Source organism: Sturnus vulgaris, chromosome 1 (genome assembly GCF_052056855.1).
Source record: "Sturnus vulgaris isolate bStuVul1 chromosome 1, bStuVul1.hap1, whole genome shotgun sequence".
In the NCBI taxonomy this organism is placed as follows: Eukaryota; Metazoa; Chordata; class Aves; order Passeriformes; family Sturnidae; genus Sturnus; species Sturnus vulgaris.
This window is the reverse complement of record NC_142243.1, coordinates 142847218-142867077: the sequence shown is the minus strand read 5'-3', so window position 1 is coordinate 142867077 and position 19860 is coordinate 142847218. Positions and strand designations below refer to the sequence as shown.

The window sequence follows — 19860 nt, the reverse complement described above, 5'->3', positions numbered from 1 at the left end:
TTAAAGTGAATCATCTCAGAAATCCACACAAGCTTTATTTATTTATATCTCTAACCTTAAAGACAAGCATCCAGGTGGGAGAGAGATATGCTTATATCTTTTTTGTTTATGCTGTTCCAGTTTGTGCAGAACAATTAGGTATCTATTTAACTACACTGCAAAGGGAAGTCTAGTGATCTGTGATATGGCAGATAAGGCCTTCTCCTTACCCACAGAGATGCTGCTCTGCTGCATATTTCACTTTCTTTCATCCATCAGTCCACACTGTTAATGTTCTGTGAGCAAAGAATCTGAATGATGAATGGAAATCTTTTTCCTGGTATGACACTTAGCCCCAAGCCCCTCCTCTTTAAAGTGTGGCAGTGTCCTTCCATCTGACTTTTAAAGGTCAATTTCTACCTGGTATTGAATTCTTTTCTACCACCAAGTACATTGGTCCCATCCTTGGTTTTCACTGGCTGTGCCTCTGCTGCAGCACCTGAGAGTGTGTCCCAGCCCTGGGCACTGGATGCCCAGCCTGGCCAGTGATGGTGGTGCATGAGGGTAGTGATCATCTTCCTGGGCCTGAGCTTCCTTGAGAAGAAAAACTGGGTTTGGAGGCAGACAGGGCAACGTGGAGAATTCCAGCAGGTCCTGTAAACTGTCCCACAGGACACGGTCTGTACCACTTAGTTTAGGCAAAGGGAGAGATTGCACAGCATTTTGCTTGGGATGGCAGCAACCACGCACAGCTTCACCTCCACAGCATATGGTGTGGTCTGTCACCATTTGTGTACATTTCTGTGTAATCATCTTTTCAGGAACATGTGCAGGACTCAAAAAAAGACAGAGGAATATGCAGGTGCTTTGGATAGCCTCCAAATTAAAATGATAGGAAACAGGCAAATCAGAGTAAAACACAATTTGCAACCAGTCAAAGAATCCCTGTGCTGAGCTGGAACTCCCCAAAACCCTGAATGACTGAATATCTCATGCATTCTGAACACTGGCTCTCTTTGCTCCATACATGTCAGGTTTTCATTACTAACTTCTTTGCTTGGCTCTGTGGTCAATACAGCCCACATAATTTCAGTACTTAGACTTCATGCATGACTTAAGAACTTTGATGCAAACTGCCCATCCTTCGTTTATCAATCCCTTCTGCCAAGGCAGCATTACTGGTATTTAGGATCTCCTTTGGGAACACATCTGGATACAGTCTTAGTAATCACCTAGGAGACTCTTCAAATGTGATAACACATTTTGATCACTGTAGTTCACTTTCCAGCTGTTTAGAAAGAGACATGAAGCCCAATGTGAAGAGGGTGAGCCCACTGCTGCCTTGACCCAGCATCAGTCGTGGTGTGGAAAAGGATCCCTGCCTTGGATGGGACCTGCCCTCACTGCAGCTGTCCCTGAGTTTGGTCCTGCAGTGGGAGAAGGAGACCAGGGGCCTTCTATGATTTATTTTTAAAACAGTAGTGGTGTATGCAACGTGCTAATTGTTGTGTAGAGCTTTCTGAGGATGCCTGGGAAGACTTGGTCACAATCAGATTGAGGAGGCTAAAATAGTGGCTGCTTTTTTCCTGTACAGCCCAGTAGTTGTGGAGGGCCACAATGGATTGTTAACATTGATGTCCAGCAATTTCACTTTCAGATGACAATCAGTAAAGTACAATCTTGAGATAAAATCAGACTTTGGGCCAGATTAGAAGGCATCACTGGCACTCTGGAATATGTGTTCCAGAAGCTTCCTCAAACTCCTTTTCCTCAGGAGCCCCACATGGCTCTGACAGCCTGAAGCACTTGTTGCTGGAGACAGGAGCTGGACAGACAGCACCAGTGCAGCTCTTCGTGCTTAACTAGGAACTGTAAAATAAGGCCATGTCTTCTCACTTAGGTATTTTGAAATTAGGGCCTTTTTTGGTAACATGTTTGGACACTGTGTCCATGAGAATAGCAATAATTATTTTCCAGATGGAGGTTGGACATTGTGCATTAAATGAGGTGATGGGGCACATGCTGAACTGCATGAATAAAGCAAGTACAAATGGTACCAGAATGCTCCTTGTCTGCATTCTGTTTATTTGGTGCTCAGAGCAGTGCAAGGGTCCTGGAGAAAACAGTGACAACACAGTGTGATAATACAGGTAAAGGGTATATATTGATTAATTCCTGCAAGAAGCTAAACAAATTTGCTTGTTCAGCTAATTAAGGGGTGAGAACTGTTTTGTAGGTTTCATGATGCATTTTTGTTTTGTTGTGTGGTAAATGCACGTGTGCATGTGTGCAGTCTTTTAGGTGGTTTTAGTAGGTATAATTTTCCTTTTCGCTTGGTTAATCACAGAATGAAAATTTTCATTTCAGGAAAGCTTACAGTGAGTATCTCCCTTAAGGTGGATAGTTTGTTCCACCTGGTAGTCCTGCATAAGCTCTGCATAGCCAGTGAGGGAGTTGTAGCTCCAGAGAGTTTCCAAACTCTTATTCTATAATTCTTCCCTTTTCCCAGTGAAATCTTTGGTTTCATCTGATTGTGTTTCTTAACTTAATGCATATTTCATTGAGAATCCTAAAGCAAGTAATAGGATTATATAATGCACAGAATAATCCCCAAATTCTGCTGCACACTTCTGAGTGGGGTAGGCTTGAAAGTGTCCTGCAGAATCTGCAGAATAAATGCAAATACAGGTTCCAGGTGGTGATCAGAGCAGCCACCAAACCACTGGGGACTGTGTGGTTAAGCACCTTACATACATGCTGAAGATACCACTGAAGGCTTTGTCTTCTTTGAGTTCACTCTGCGCAGTTCCTGCAGCTTCATTTTAAAACCCAATCTCTGGAGGTAAAAGCAATAGACATGCAAAGGCTCACAATGCAGTGCAAATGGCTGTACAGAGCCACAGTGTGGGGAATGCCATTCATCTGTGACAGCCTTTTTCACTTCCTGCAGAGCAACCCAGAACAGCTTGGGAGACCAAGAACTGATTACAACCAGGCAGTGAGAGAAATGCATGGTAAGGCATAAAGTCAGCAATCTCATAGGCATTTTCAGTTTCAGATAGCACCAGATGAGACTATCGGACTGCTTAGCATCACATTCCCTTAAATCTTTGCTTGCTTTTTTTGAGTTTCTTGAGCAGAATGTTTCAGGACAGCCAGTTCACTGTTCATAGTGGTAGGTAGGTGTTTTTTCATCTGATTGTGTTTAACTTAATGCATATTTCATTGAGAATCCTAAATGATATAATGCACAGAACTGATAATGCACAGAATATTTCCCAAATACTGCTGCACGCTTCTGAGTGGGATGTATGAAGCATGTTGAGATAAATGAACCACTGTGAAAGAAGAAAGAATCTCTCCTAGGACTTTTCCTGATTTTCAAACCCAGCTCCTAAGCTTGGGAAATTTTCACAAGCTGGTTTGGCACAGGCATAGAAAGGACATAATTTCTTGGGACAAATTTTTGTCCTGAGGTTTTCAGATTACACTGTAAAATCAAGTTCAGAAGATGTAGAAGTCTTTTAAGATATTTTTCAAAACAAGGCTAGAGTGTGAGCTCAAGCACTTTAGAGAGTTGCCCAACAATAACTCTGATTTTTAAAGGAAAGGGCATAGAGCCGAAATTCCTGCGTAAATCATCTGTACACAGAATCAATATGTGTCCTCGTTTTGTTTAACCCAGTAAAGTTGCTGAGAGATTTGCTTTGGTAAGGAAGCTGAGGTTGTGTGTGACTCATAAAGAGCCTCTTGGCTAATCTGACTATCTGATGGCTTTGAATAGCTTAGCAAAACACATTTTGGACAACTACATTTTCAACCCATTCTGTGTGAACCAACTGTGTTCCACAGAGCAGCTGCAATAACCTCTGACTAATTGTCTTTTCAGAAGGTTACCTGCTGAGAGCATCTGCCACGACATCCATCCTCCCAGAAATGTTTCATCTCAGAATTGCCTGATGCAGGCTGGCGAGCCCAGCATCACAGGCAAGAAGGGAGTTATTTCCTGAGGCAGAACACAGAGGATGGGATTTGCCTGTTGAATGTTCATCATCTGTCCTAAAACTCTGAGCATCATGTCTAAACTGCCTTTGGAAGGCACCCTGAAGCCTTCCTTGAGATGAGATGTGCCATGATCTGGACAGCACGTCTGGGAATGAGCCAGGATCCCCCATGCCCATGTCACTGGGGCTGATGGTGGCCTCCATGCCCAGTGCTGTGCCTGAGCAGGCTGTGCCAAGCCGTGTTCCAGCTGCTCTCTCAAAGCCCTTGGCTGGGCCTGGGACACTCAGTGAGCAGTGTAGCAATACATAAATAACACCAAGGAGTTTATTGCTTGTAATGTCATTTTCTTCCCTAGATCTCATGTGGGAATATTTATTCAGGAACATATTTATGGTGGTGGTATCAACAGATATTAAAACTCTATCCAGGAGGATTAAGAGTACCTGCTTGTGGGAGCAAGTTGTCCAGAAGAAGAAAAAGAAACCTTGAATTTATCGTTGCAGAAATAGCAACTAATATGTCAGCTACTGTTTGTTTTAAAGACTCTGCTCTTGGAGTCTTTTGATGGTACAATAATGTCCCTGATCATTTGAACAAAAAAAGGCTTGTTGTGTGGTTGGGTTTTATAGTTAATGACAAATATGTCCTATCTATCCCCTAAAAAAGTAGGTGTGGAGGGAAGACAACATTTGATTATGTGTATTTTTGGCTTTTATAGTTATTTTGCATGGATTCATTGAAAAATATCAAATGCTTGGGACTAGTATTACTGTGTTAGATGCTCTAGGTGTTGTGCTCACAGACCCACCTTTTCTGTCAAGGTACTCCAAAACCAAAGTATTGGTTTCCTTCTTGGCAACCAAATTAAAAAATCGAAGTAAGACAATACTTCCTTCCTTTCCCCCTTGGTATTTTTCCACCATATTAACAACTGCATTTGACAAACAACACTAAATTACTTTCAAGACTGTATCAGCTAAGAGTTTTTAATAATGAGGGGAAAATCAGGCAAGTCAGACCAAGACATGACTGGTTGGGAATCAAAACAGAATTGGCAGCTTTATCAAAAAGCATCCACATGTCTGTATTTTCTCGGCTGCTGGGTGCTGCATTCAGTGCCTAGATGAATGTGTCACTTTAGCACAGGCTGCAGGGCTGTGGCACTGTCTCTGTGCAGCCCTGAGGCTTGACTTGCAGCCTGGGCAAGGCGGAGCTGCTCCGATGGGAGGAGGGGTCGGTGGGTGGATGGACAGGGCTGGGGGGCCGTGCTTGGCCACCCCTCCATGCTGGCTCCAGCTGACTCCACACCTGCAATTGTTTGAGGTAACCTTGGATCTCTGGCATTGTTGACTCTGGTTATCAGTGACCTGTTAGGTAATGATGATGTGCAGCAATAGCTGCGTTTACCTACAGGTTAAAAGAACCACCCAGAGCAGGAAGAGGATGGCTTTGTGATAAAGTGAAATAAAATGCAGGTACAACTTCACTTGTAAAGTACAGGGGTAAATGGTTCCTGTCTCTGCCAAGGCTGCCCCATGGCAGCACTTCCCAGCCTCTGCCAATTCTCCTTCCACCATAGTGACTGACTGGCATCAGCAGCTCCCCAAGAAGGTAATTTCTTTTTACATGAACTTCCACGAGCCTTACAGAGATACCTGTGATATTCTCTCACACCTCAGTGTTAATAGTAATTCAATGCACAGTCAAGAAAAGGGTGAATCTATGAATGGGCTTCCAGGCATTTTCTTTTATCAGTCTCCAAAACTCTTCAATGGTGATGGTATCTGTTGGGGCCCCAGAGCTGGACACACACACTGTCTGCAGTACTGTGTCCAGCTGTGGAGTCCTCAGTACAAGAAGGACATGGACCTTTTGGAATGAGTCTGGAGGAGAACGATTAAACTGATCGTGGGGCTGAAACACCTTCCCATGAAGACAGGCTGAGCTGGGGCTGTTCAGCCTGGAAAAGAGGAAACTTCAGGGAGACCTTATAGCACCTTCCATTACCTTAAAGGGGGATACAGTGATGCTAGAGAGGGACTTTACACAATGGTGTGACAGGACAAGGAGACTTAAACTGAAAAGAGCAGGTTTAAATAAGGTCTGAGGAAGATGTTCTGTACTGTGAGGGTAGTGAGGCACTGGCGCAGGTTTCCCAGAGAATCTGTGGATGCCCCATCCCTGGCAGTGTCCAAGGCCAGGCTGGATGGGGTCTGAGTAACCTGGTCTAGTGGAAGGTTCCCTGCCCTTGGCAGGGGAGTTGGAATTAAATTATTTTAAAGGTCCCTCCTAACCCTAATCATTCGACAGTTGTATGAACTCTAATTAGTTAATAGCAAGATGCAGCAAGTCCACAATAATGTACAGCATATTATAATGTCTCAAGTGACATGAGATGTGAGGTCAGGTACCTATGGCCTTTCTAACACAGGAAAAGTACTACTAAATGTAGCTGAATGCAGTTTTTCACAGACTCCAAGGAATAGATGGCAGAAGGTTGTTTGGAAATAGGCATTTTTCATTATAATCCTGTGTTTGAAATGTGCTGACTTTGGAAATATAGTATAAAATTAGTTCCAGGAGAGTAAACCTAGCAAAGATAATAGATGCTTGTTTTCTTTATCAGAATCCCTCAATTATGGAAATGTGACAAATAGGTAATACCTCTAGGTTGAGGTGAATTAACGTGTTTAAAATGAATGTAAAATACGTCCCTTTCTCAGACAAAAATCACACAGCACAGGTACTCAAAAACTGAAATATATCTCTGGCTTTGAAATGACAGTTGTTTTTCTACATCAGCTTCTTGAAAATGTCATGTGAGATTAGATCTGTTCACTGTTGTGTTGGTAAGCATATACACCCCCTGCAAAGGGCTATCTTTGTTTTGAGAGCTTACTGTCTCAGGCAGGGTTTTCAAAGGCAACTGCTCATTTGTGATACCTTTTATAAAGATCTTTCCTTTCAGTAAACACTGGGTATGTACTGTTACTAAACCAGGGTCCTTAGAAGAGCCTCCAGCTGGGCACAAAAAAATTATGCAGATAATGAGGAAGAGTAGGTGCTTCTAAAACTCTGTCCTCAAAAGACAAAGTGAGAGGAGAAGAAATAGGCTAGGTGACCACTAAAGCCTGAGTTTGCTTTCTCTAAATGCAGAGCTTGACAGAACTTCTACTGTCTGCTGGCTCAGTGTTGCCAGTCGTATCCAGACACCTCTGCATGGCTCCAAGTGGTTGTGCTCCCTCTGTGGTGTGGATGGAGCTCAGGTTGGGATCAGTTCAATTTCTCCTCATTCATGGGTTTCTGTCTGAAGGGCCAGCTGGCTCATTTCAGACTTAAGTACAAGTAGAAGCTAATGACTGAGACAATGGGGATGATTGGGGAATTTCAGCATGAGTGCAGTCCTGAGGCCTGACCTGATATAATTAGCCAGTTTACCCGTTTTATTTTAGTCCTCCAACTCTGTGGCTAGGCATTGCTTGCGAGAGCTTTTGAAATTTTCCCTTCTTTGCAGCAGATAAGCTCAAAAAAAGAGACAGGCCTGTCTCTATTGATGCTACACAGATGGGAGACATCTAAGTCATCTGAAATTAAACACTTTTGAGATTAAGTACCTGTTTGCTGCTCTCCAGTTTTAAAACCTCCCCATAGATTTGCCCTTTGTCTTCAAAACTGCTTATGTCACCGTTGCTTTCTTTTGTGTCTTGGGGATGCAGTCAGTTATCTGTCTAGACCAGCTGAAGGCTCAAAACCTTCCTGTTCTTCCGTGGAGTGAAACCAGTTGCTGGGTCTGAAATGTGCATCTTTCTCAGGCCACTACTGATGATGTAGTAGATGACAGTAAGTGGTGTTCGGAACATTGCCTAGAGAACCTGGAGGATAAAAGCAGCTATAAAAACAGAAATCAAGAGTAGCACCGTAATCAGGTAAAAATGCCCACATAAAGAGGGACATAGTTAAGGAAACTGTTTTTTACTGTTCCTCTATTTCATAGGGCATATTTACACTTAAGGGTCAACTGCTCATGGCAGGGACTGGGTGGTTTTTTTAGTCTTGTGTAATACCTGCTGGTCTATCATCCCATCTTTTCTCTGTTCAATCAGACCTGCATGTCCATTGCTACAAGAGTGTAGGGCTGGAAGAGGCAAATATGGGCAAAGTGACAACTTGGCAGAGTCAGTCAGCCCACACCCCACACCCCACAGAGAAGAGCCTACCAGCAATGATTTTGAAGGAGTGAGAAGCAGAAATCCACTGCCAGCCTGAGTTTCAGCTGATGTGAATGCTGCCTTGGCAGCATCAGTATCCTGTTAGCTTCACAGTTAGGATTCTGGCCCCAAAACCCCAACAATCCAGCTCTTCCCACTCACACAGATACATGCATTCATGAAAGAAGCAGGATATCAGCTGGAGAGGGTGCAAAGCCCATCCTGGTGAGTCCCATCCCAGCACTGCCTGGTCAGAGATCTGGTCCATAAAACAGGTGATGGGTGAGGGCTGTGTGATAAACAAAGCTGCATCCCAAAACGTTTTGGTGGTGGCCCTGGCAGTGCTGGGTTAACACTTGGACTCAATGATCATAAAGGTATTTTCCAACCTAAATGATTCTGTGATTCCATTAAATAATCAGTGAACTTGTCTCTGCATAGCTCCTCAGCCCCAGAAACTTGAGCCTGTGATGGGTTTACAAACATTTATGTGCTACAGACTGAATTAACAACTGAATGTGCTTCAGTGTGAGCAGTTCTGCACAGCCACTCATCTGTTCAGAAAAGCAGAACAAGGAGCACAAATCCCCACCAGAAAATGTACAAGCTTAAAAATATTTAGGTTGGAAGAGGCTTCAGGAGATGGTTCCAGTAAACTCTGCTCAAAGCAGGGCCACGTCAGGCTGTGTGGGGACTCATCTGGTTGAGCTGCAGATCTCTGTGTAGGTGGAGGTCCCACAGCCTGGTCAGACAAAAGGTAACCATCCTCACTTGGAAGATTTTTTTCCTTGCATCTAACTGGAATATCTCTTGTTGCTTCTTGTCCTTTTGCTGTGCTACTCAAAGAAAAATTTGGGTGAAGGGGAGAAGTTACAAATAACCTCCATATTCTCTTCCTTTATGGTATGATGGCTGTGACCTTTGCAAGGGCTTTCAGGCACAGAATAGCAGCCACCAGCATCAAGTGTGCTGTACTGCTTAGCAGGGAAAAGAGAAACTCTGCAACCTCCTCATTATCATATGGGGTCTGAGGAGGGGAAGGATATGGGTGAGCTGTTTTCACATCTATGCAGCAATGGCAGTTCTTACCATCTCAGACAGCAGGAAGGGTGCAGGAACATCGAACACTACTTGGGCATTTGGCAGAGCTTTTCCAGCATTTGGTTATCAAGCCTTCAATAGTTAATGCAAATCCAACAAAACAGAAGAGCCCTGCTCTCTGGGACTCAGACTACAGTAAGAATAAGCAGTGCTTTTACATGAGGCAATAAAATTCAAGTAGGATTTGTTAAATCATGCAAATGTTTGCTGGTCTGCACTGTATCTAAGGAATTGATTAAGAGTTTTTTTGGTTGGTGAGTAAAGTTGATTAAAAAAAGTACTACGGTCACAATATATATTCTCTGAGTACATTTACTAAGCTCAGACCTAATTTTTTCAATTTTAGTTGAAATGCTTGATAATTTCTTTACTCTGTTCTATACTCACAGTCTGGTTTTGGATTTCTGTTTTGTTTCTCACAGCCCCAGCAGAGAGCTCTCCATAAACATTTCCAGCCTCTAAAGCTGCTGTCCTGCCACTTGATATGAAAGTGAACTTTCCTTCACGAAAACAATAAATGGCGCTGCCAGAAGATGACCATGGAGGATTGAAGACAAACTTGGAGCAAAATCAGCCCACTCAGCTGATACATTCTGGGGAGACCTGGTTTGCTGTGGAGTAAATATGTGGTGCAAAATATCCAAAATATCTAATTTGTTGAAAATGGTCATTGACAGACCTTTAGCTGGAAAATTTCTTCCAGTCTTCATCACTGTGCATAACTTTTGAGTTCCCTTTAGGGGACTGTCTATGCCCTTCACTAGAAGTCCTGTTTTAGCATGGCAACTACTGGATTCTTTTATTATGTATGCAGATGGCATGATGTTTTAGGAAAAACTTACAACAATTCTCCAATCTCAGTGGATATGTTCACAATATTACACCCTGATAGGAATGTAGACGTCTTGTATGTGTTAGTTTTGCAGTCTAATGGTATTCTGTTAAACAATATCAGCACTTCATATGTGCTTTTCTCACAGAACTAGCACAGTCCATATATATATAATGGTCCTTTTTTTAAAATACTGAGGATATGTTTCAGTGTTTGTGCTGAGACTGCATCCAAACTGAAGCCCTGTACTAGCATCCCTTCACTGACTCACAGTAGGTTGTGTAGATAGATTTGCACGTGGCAGAGATGTGACTTCTTTTATCAAAACTTAGAGAACAGCTGTCACAGAGGTAGCCAGGAACAGGGTAGTTTGAATGAGCTGTAGGATGCTGTGTCTGCTCTCCCTCTCACCCACCAAATATCACAGGGTCTCGTTTCTGGTGTGCCAGCGTGTTTTCTAACTCAGCGAGGGAGAGAGCCTTTCTCAGACATGTATGTGACCCTGGGTTTGGTCTGCAGTAAAACCAGAATAAACTGGAAGAATTCAGGTTCTTTATGCTGGCCACCACTTATGTTTTGGGCAGGGCTGGGAAATTGTAGTCCAAACCAAACTCTCTAAAAAGGTAAAGTGTAAGACTATACTTCTAAGGAGCAAGACACTCCCTTTGGAGAGGGCAGATTTCTTCATTAACTTTTTCCACTTTCTACTGAAAACAGTATTTTGGTAGGAACTGGGAATAAGCAAATGGTTCCAATAAGCCTTTCAATATACTGTAGCAGGCTCAAGACTGTTGCATTCAATCTGAACTTTGTTTTTTGTTCAGTCTCTGAATGGCTGACCTCATCACTGGTTGTATCACAGCTGGCTGTGGTACTGTTTCTTCCATGGGGACTCAGTGGAATTTGTGTCTGTCCCTTACATCAGGACCTTCTCAGCACACTTTATAATGAACTGATATCATAAACATACTGAGTGGGCTTACCTCTTTGTTCCTTCTTTTCTTAAAATCAAAGGTAGCTTTTTTGTGTACTTAAAGACTGTCACTCTCTCCAGCCTGATAAACAGATACTCTAGAGCTGCTGTTAGCATTTATTCCAAACTCTGGGTGAGATAATTCTGTGTGAAGATGCAGTGATGGAGAGAATGTGCAGCTAGAGTAAGTCACAGGTACCTTTCTGGGAGAAGCTCCTGTGTTATAATTCTTAAAAATGATTGTGCAGTTCATTTTTAGAGAATGGAAGGTCAACCACTGAGGGTGCCTGTACAACAAACAGATAATTATCTTCAGGGTTTAATTTTTTTTTAGATGGTTACGGGCTTAGGTTTCAGCTCTCCACCCATCTCAGATTCAGCATAGTGGATACTTCTATAGTATTCAGTCCAAAAGCAAATTATTTTTACTGGTGACAAAGATTTTCAGAAGTTGCTAGTGATTTTTAATGGTTTGGGTCTTTCCGTGGATTCTCAAATGGAGCTCCCAAGAATTACAGAGCACTAAGCTTCTACATTTTCTTTCTGAAAATCCTAGTCCCTAATTTCAAATTAATCGGTGTAAAAATTCTCCTTAAAACATAAGGATCTTTGCCAATTGCAACATTTGCACTTTTTAGAGCTTTTCATAGGGTTGCAGGTTGGAATCTGATACCAACAGAGCCGGCCATGTGCATGGCACAGGTCCACTGTAAGCTTCAGCAAATTTTACAGCTCTTTCTGCTACAGGTTTTAAAAACGCACTCTGACAACTGACATCAATTTCATGTTGGTAAAGCAATTAAAAACAGAATACTTTAATTGATATGTTAAATTAAAAGGAGAATGCTATACTTCTACAGTAGGAGTTCTCTTATTTTACTACCCAGTGAAAAAATCCAGACTAATTTGAATGATAAAAGAAGAGTTTATCAGAGAGTGTTATCTTAAAAGGGTGTATGAGAAGAAGTTGCGTGGCAGAGAGCCACTAGAAGCCTTTTTTGTATCAATGTTAGTTTTGAACATCTTCCAGTATATGGGCATGAATTTAGATGTGTGCACTTCTCCTGTTAAAACAGTTTGTTTTAAAAGCTTCCCAGGATTTTAGCTATGGTGACCTAGAAAAGCAGTGTTATAGGCCCTGAGAAATGTGAAAATCAAGTCCAGACCCTTGAGTAGCCAGACTCAGAGAGAAGTCTGCTGTAGGTGCCTATCAGACAAACCTCCCTTGAAGCTGGTGTGGGTCTCCATCCTGCAGCCAGCCTATGCATGTGGATAACTGCAGGCATAGCTCCCCCGAGCCCCGTGACACTTCTCACGTGTGTAACTGTCTGCCAGAGCCATAAGGAAATAACTGTACTTTTTGGCTTGTATTTAACTATTCATTGTGTTTGGATTTTTTTAATCATTGTTATTCTCCCAAAGTAGGCCATGCTTCCTCAGGGATATTTATGAAATTGTTCTACATCTCCTGAATGACTATCTGAATCCCAGCGTATTCTTCTGAAAAGTTTTTAATATAAATAAACGTGTGGGAGAGATTTTTGTTCTTATGAATGAGGCAGGTACTGTGTTCTCGGAAAGGCTGTTGAGTGCAGACAATCAAGCCTATTGCATTTTTTATGCCGAACACCTTATTAATAGCAGACATATCCGCTTTTGCCTGGGTCGCAGGAACAGTTCAGGGGAAAGAATGCTTTATCTCTAGTCAATAAATCATTTATGTCGAGAGTGCCAAAGACCAAGTCAACATGAAAGGGAGCAAATAAGTTATTCCGGCAAAGGAAGTGAATTTAAATATGCTCAGAGCCATTAGTTCTCTGCAAAAGAGTGGAAGGCTAATGCTGTTTTCATAAAGCAGCCATTATCAGCCTGTGGAGATAGATAAATTCATAAAGGCCATACTGCTGTTACATTGATCACCAGTTATTATCTCTGAGACAAGGCAGGGTTGTGACCAGGACCCTGCTCCCTGTGCAGACCTGCAGCCTTCCTCCCAGCCCAGAGCCTCCCCCTGCTGCCACACTCACCTGGTTTCTCTGTGTCCAGGCTGCAGCATCAGACCCCACAAAGAATCCCTGTCAGAAACTCAGCCATTCCAAATGCTTTGCACCATGAGGAGTCCTCCACTAGAAACCTGAAGGAATTGCTCACCCCAGAGAGCACACTGCAGCTGAGATCATCCTTTACACTGTTTTGTTCCCCATTTTTTTCATCTGAGTGGCTTTCTGTGCCTGAACACCTGCCATTTATTCTGTTTAGGGAAAGACAGCCTTCCAGGAGGGGACTCTGAAAAACCTTCATGAGCTCTTTGGTTTTGTTTGTCCAGATGCATGGCAATGCTGTACTAGTGAGTCCACCTCTCCCTGTCTCTTCTGTAGGGTAAGTGTTGTCACTCAACTGCAGCTGCAATGTCATTGAGGAAATGAAACCATTCAAAATTACAAAATTCTGGGTTTGCCCTGAATTTTCAGAAGACCCTGTGCCAGACCCTGGCAGACTCCACTGGCACTACTCCATCACAGTCTCCAGAGATGTGTTGATTAGTGCCAGCCAAAGAGCCAGCATCAAGATGATAGTTTTTTGTGATCACTAAAATGAACCTCTCTCCACCTGCCACAAAGCCAAAAGATCTGCATTATTCAAAATAAAACAAAGTAAAACCCGGTATCTTTCACATTGGTCCTCTTTACCATCTCTGCCATCAGAGTCTCTTTGAACAGCTCTGCTGCAGGACTGCAATTCACCCTGGTATGTATAGGCTGTCAAGAAGATTTTAATTTAAAAAGAGAGGGTCCTTTGGTATAATTACGATTGATGGCTGAGGGGAAAATATTACCAGCATGACCTGCAACCTCCTATAGTAAAATTCAGGAAAGTAATCTGGAGTGCAAAAAAAACCACCAACATAATGTATGGGTGATTGGGCAGGCTCATGAGGATAAATCAGCAAGTAAGGAAAGTAGATGCTTAATGAAGGAAGCCAAAAATGTATGGGAAGTCAGTGGCAAATAGGTTAGGGCTGGTTACACCAAAGACTTTACATATATCCTAATAAATACCGTCAGAGCAAAGGTAAGTGTGATGTTAGACAGACCCAGCACAGAGATTGCTCACACTACACTGAAAACCCAACAAATAGTCTTGTTTTGTATTTGAAAGCAGTGGAAGGAGGGAGTTAGATTACACATTAAAATGTAATTCCTCCTACTCCATCAGTAATTGCAGGTAATATTAAGCAGTAACTATCCAAACATAATTTTAAATTTGTAGAACCTTTAACTGAATCCAAAAGTGAAGGAAAATATTGCCTAGGACTTCTCAGAACCAGAAAGCATAAAGGAAGCTTCAAATGACACCTGACCCACAATAGTTCAAAAGAATGAGTGGTTTGGTCCAGAAAACTATAGAGTCATCAGCTTCCTATCATGGAAAAGTTGATATGCCATAATCATTAGAGCAATTGAAAATTGATAAAACCCTCCATATTATTTTTATAGAACTGTATCATGCCAAATAAACTTGCTGTTATTTTTGTGATGTCAAAGGATTGTTGAGAAAAGAAGCTCTGCTGGCATACTATACTTAGCCTCCTATAGAGCATTTGATTCTGATAAAGAACAAAATAGCACAATGCAAAACAAATATCATCCATATTAAATTGATTAAAAATGGATTACAGGCTAGATCACAAAAAATAGCTGTAAATATTAATTATCCTCAGTGAGACTATTTCTGATCAGCACCTCCCAAGGTATGCTCTATTTTCAATATACCCCCCAGGGAAAGAGAAAATTATTGTTGGCAACAGCCAGAGATGACAGGGGCACAATAAATAATGATCTGAGCAGGTTAGTGGTGGAGAACAGCCTGGAGGACAGAAAAGTTAAAAATCCAGGAGAGGTGGCAGCAAGTCCAACTTAGAAGCATGGGGAGTATGTCTGCAATAATACAGTGGCTGTGAAGGTGTCATAAATTATCTCTTCAGCATCAGCCCCAGAGATTCTCTTGCCAGCTGGGATGTAGGACCTGGCAATAGTGGTGCCATTCCAGTTTATTTGGTCACTGTCAGTCTTTCAAAAAAGATATTGACAACTTGGAAAGATTATTTTCAATAGTTCCCAGTGTCATTCAAGGGCAGGAAAACAGGTCTTATTATAGTGTCAGACTAATGAAGCTCAAGCTATTTATTTATCAGAGGCAATTTGAAGAGGTGACTTGATCTCTGTCTGCAATCACAATCTTCTACCTGGGCAGGGAAGTGCTGTCTGAAGGCAGGTAGCTCTTATGTTTAGAAGAAAAGGGAATGATGTGCTCTACTGGTTGGAAACTGATTTCAGGCTAGAAATTAGGTGCAAATACTCAACAGGGAGGATGATTACCCATGGAGACAACTTAGTTACCTGGTATGTTCTCCATCACATGAAGTCTTTAAAGTATGCAGAGTATTTTTATAAGTCAATAAGCTCTACCTCAAACTGAAATCCAGGCTCGGTGCAGCAATTACTGGATGAAGTTATTAGGCATGTATTATGCAAGGATTAGACTAGATCATCAGATGTAAACTTCTGAATTAAAAATATCCTGAAGTTTCCAATATTACAGGTAGGCAGGGCCATCTATATCCTTTTTTCACAAAATGATATTAATTTAAACAGCTTCTGTGGAAAGCTGTGCATTTGGTATGAGCATCAGTAGGTCTGCTCACAGCTGTAAGGTTCTGCTGCACATAACTGAGGAAGAGAACTGGATAAGAAAGGACAACAAAACCCTTGGATATTCCAAGAGTCTGTAGCCTTTCATTGATAGCAGTCTGGGACAAAATGCTGCATGCAAATGATGGGGCCATGTGGATGTGTAGTCAAAGCAAGGGATAACAGCTGTGGATTTGCCTCTTAAGAGGTAACATCTTGCTGGCAAGAAACAGATTTTCCTGCCTGCAAGAACTGGCAGAGAAGCTGCAGTGCTGATGGAGAGGGCGATTGTATCACTGTGCAGCTGAGCATGGTACACAAGTTCCTTGCTTCAAAGACAGCAAAACTTTTGCTCTTATGATGAGCCCCACTGGAGCTGGTTAATAAAACCCTGGAAGTGAAATTACATCAGTGAGATTACCCAGAGAAATGACAGCTGCTCCCAGCTGTGGTTTTTTGCCAGATTGGTCCTGTTACCATTGGCTGGTTTGAATGTTGTCCTTCAGAAATAAACAAAGGAGTACTCAGTGTCTGATGCAGATTTCACAAAACTGCTGTTGATGTGCACAAGGCAAGTGTGAACCATTGGAGTCATCTTCCATGTGCTTCATCAAGTGGTGGGGAAAGCACTAACTGGCTTGTATGGTCTAAAGAGTAAACAGCTCACACAAACAAGGGAAACTATAAAAGCAATACTTACTGCAGATTGGTATGAGACATCTTGCAGCTCTGGAGGAGAGCATTCTGTGACAGGCATGCCTGGGGCCAGCCGGGCAGGAGCAAACCTGAACTGGCACATGACTGTAATATCTGCTTCTGCCATAAGAGTAGGACTGACAGCATTATCTGAGCTCAGGCTCAGACCAGGCTCAGTCTAAGAAGGAAATGAAAAGCTCCTTTCTGATACTAATTCCAAATATATCTAAATAGTTTCTCAGAAAAAAAAAATTCTCTGTAGTTGTTACACCTCTAATCACATTCCTTCTATTAAGTATTTGCCTTGAATTTATCTATTTAATATCGTAAGTCGCCAAATTAAATAGCAAAACACAGGGGGTTTTTTTAAAGCAGAGAGATTGGTATTGCAGCAAAACTGCATGTAAGCAATAAGAAACTGTGCAGGGAAGGAAGAAAAACCTCAAATTGTCCCATCAGATGCTTAGGGAACTTGCTCAGTTGGTTGGTTTTTTTTCAATATTGAGAGGGTGGCTTTACATCTAGGCAGTTTTCCTTACAGAGCCAAGCTTTGGTCTCAAGACCAGATACATAAATAAATGTTTGGAGTCCTTTTAGCACTTTGTCTGCTTCCCTTGTATGTAAGAGGCTCCTTCTTTGCACTTCTGAGAAAGGTGGAAAAGAGATTAAGTGACAGTAGAAAAAGCACAGAGGGACAGGAGCTTCCAGCCTATGCAAAGCATCTCAGCATGAGAGTCACATCTCATCCTTCTCCCTTGGATCCAACACCACTGACCAAGGGGAGGAATGGAGCCATGTCAGGCTAACCCACAGGCAGAGCACAGTGTTCTGTCTGTGCTGGGTGGCTCCTGCAGCCATGGCAGGAGACATTTCCTGGCAGGACTGGACAGTACCCTGGCGATGGGAATGACCAGCAGTTCCCCAAAGAGTCTGTGTCCTCTGAGGAGAAGACTCCTTTGCTTTGCTGCAGAGATGCTTGGCAAGGCTACGACATGTATTTTTAAATTTCTCACAGATATTGCAGAATCTGAAAGTGGCAGGGCAGTACTTTGGGATATGCTGGGTTTTGCTTTCAGTTCCCTGTAGGGACTGCAGCTACCTAGACCTGTTTCTTTTTCACTGTTTGGGTAGGATGGGAGGAATGCCTACCTGGCTCTGCACACCATAAACCAGCAAAGGGGACTCTAAATTTGGGGTCCTCTGTTTTGGGGAGTTGAATTTAAGGTTGTTTGAACATGACCTTGAGGAAAACAGGCAGCTGACATCTGGAATTGCAGTTGCACTTGATTTGTCTCCAAAAAGGAGTCCATGGACAGAATCAGATCCCAGGCTGTGCTGGTGCATCCCCATCAGCCACTGATGATGGACAGGAGCTGCAGGGAGTGAGAGGGAGGCTGGGATCAAGGTCCTGGGAGATCTGGTCACCTGATGCAGGGCAGTGGGATGCAGAAAGGCTGACTGCAAGCCCTTAGCTGTGGTCAAAACAGTCACCTGAAGCCAGCAAGTTGTGTCTGGTCCTGCTGCCTTTGGACTCAATTCTGGTTTAGATTCACTAAGGAAATACTTTAAGCCAATGATCTCCTTTTAATGTTAACTTGGTTGATAATCTAGGAAAATGCCAGCACTCTAATGCTTATAAAGTGGCACAGTTATTCCCAGTACATCTATGGCTGAACTTTTTGATGATGGAGCCAAATGAGGCGGCATGAGACAAAAGTGTGCCTTTTTGTTTGATGTATACTGCATTTCCCCAGGCATCCAAGGTGTTCAGCTGCACAGCAGTGCTTTTTTCCCAAAACAGAAATTATCATGCAAACTAATTCTTAGTATACAAAGTGGCCATCACTTAATTCCACCTTACAGTTTTTATATTCAGTCTTTACTTCCTTCTGTTTTCAAAAATCAACAGAAAATAAAGCCCGGGCGGGAGGGAGGAGTTATTTTAAACAATAAAATTAAAACCAATATCAAGTTTTTGGTATCTTTGGGCATGATCTCTGGAAGCTTTGGGTATCTGCTTTATCATTTTGTATATTTGACAATTTTGTACTCTGCATTGTTTGACTTCATTTGTGCATGGCAATGTATTAAAACATGGAATTTTTATTATACAGTAAAAGTATTTAGTCTGATTTAAATAAGGTGAAGCTTGATCCAGGTCATGAACAGGAGGGGGAAAAAAACAGAGGTTTTTTTTTCTGGCAACAACTCTCACCTGACAGTCTGAGCGTTCTCATTCAGGTAGTTTCCAGCACCTGAAGGTGGGCAGAGCCTTTTGCCCACCTGCAAATCTCCTTCCCCAGCCGTGGTCCCTGGGTCTGTGCAGTGATTTGCTGCATGGGTGCAGGGATTGCCTAAATGCAGCACATCACAGCTGCTACCTGAGCAAAGGACTCTGCTCTGCTGGGCAGGGTTTGGGTGTGAATCCAGACCAACTCTTATGATTTTTGTTTTAGTGAAAACACAGGGAGCAGACACTGCCCACCGTGAGGAAGAATTCTCCTTTCACTGCCCTTATTTCTCAAGGCTTGGGGAATGCCCTTGTCAGCAGTGAAGCATCCTCTATGGGGACTAAACTGCAAAAGAAGCAGGTACTAAAACTGTTTATGCTGTGAGGCATTTCACTTCCATCCCACCCGCCCCATTAATTCTCAGTATTTATGGCATGGGAACAATTTAAAAGTCAATGGATTAGGTAGTTTTCACAAAAATGCTGAAATGATGAAATTCCAGCGTGATATTATGCTCTTCCATATATGTGTTTTTTTTCTTTCTGCCATAGTTCTGAATATTCTCACATTTATAAGGTAGAGACTGATGACATGTTTTGGTCAAACACAAAACACTGGATTAATAGAAAACAGTAGAACAAAATTACACAGTGTAAGCTATAACTGACAAAGTCAAGGTAACTTGTCATCTAAAAAAAATTGTAAATCATGTGGGGTTTTTTAACATCTCATTATGGGACTGCAATTTCCTAAAATTTGTTTACATCTTTAAAAAGCTTTTTACTCTATAAACCGTGTCAGCAAGGAGAATATGTTAGCAGGGAAAGCTCTGTTTTTGAACAGATCTGTGCATGTCACTTCTTGGGGCTGAGGGAAATTAGAACAATACAAGTTAAAAAAACGTTACTATGCCACATACCCTTTTCACCATCAAGGTCTCCCTAGGGGTTACAATGCTGCCATACTCTGTGTGCTGCACACTAGGATTATTTCTTATAAACAGTATGCCACCTAAACCACATCTGCTTTGTAATGAAACAGCAGCTGTCATGATCATGAAATATTTTTCCCTGGTGACAGTGAAAAAGTTGAAGCTGTGGACAAGGCGTTTCCAATTGTGCTTGTATGAGTTTAGCATTACAAA

The 19860-nt window shown here is 42.3% G+C and overlaps 1 protein-coding gene across 1 annotated transcript in view; it reads left to right on the top strand.

Annotated features, from left to right (window-relative positions):
* SAMD12 (sterile alpha motif domain containing 12) overlaps positions 1-18604 on the top strand; it is a 173498-nt gene extending 154894 nt beyond the window's left edge. The window contains exon 5 of the mRNA XM_014870101.2: positions 9716-18604. Coding sequence (XP_014725587.1) covers positions 9716-9738 — 23 coding nt within the window. The 3' untranslated portion in view covers positions 9739-18604. The remainder of the gene's footprint in view (positions 1-9715) is intronic.
* The last annotated feature ends 1256 nt before the right edge of the window (positions 18605-19860 follow it).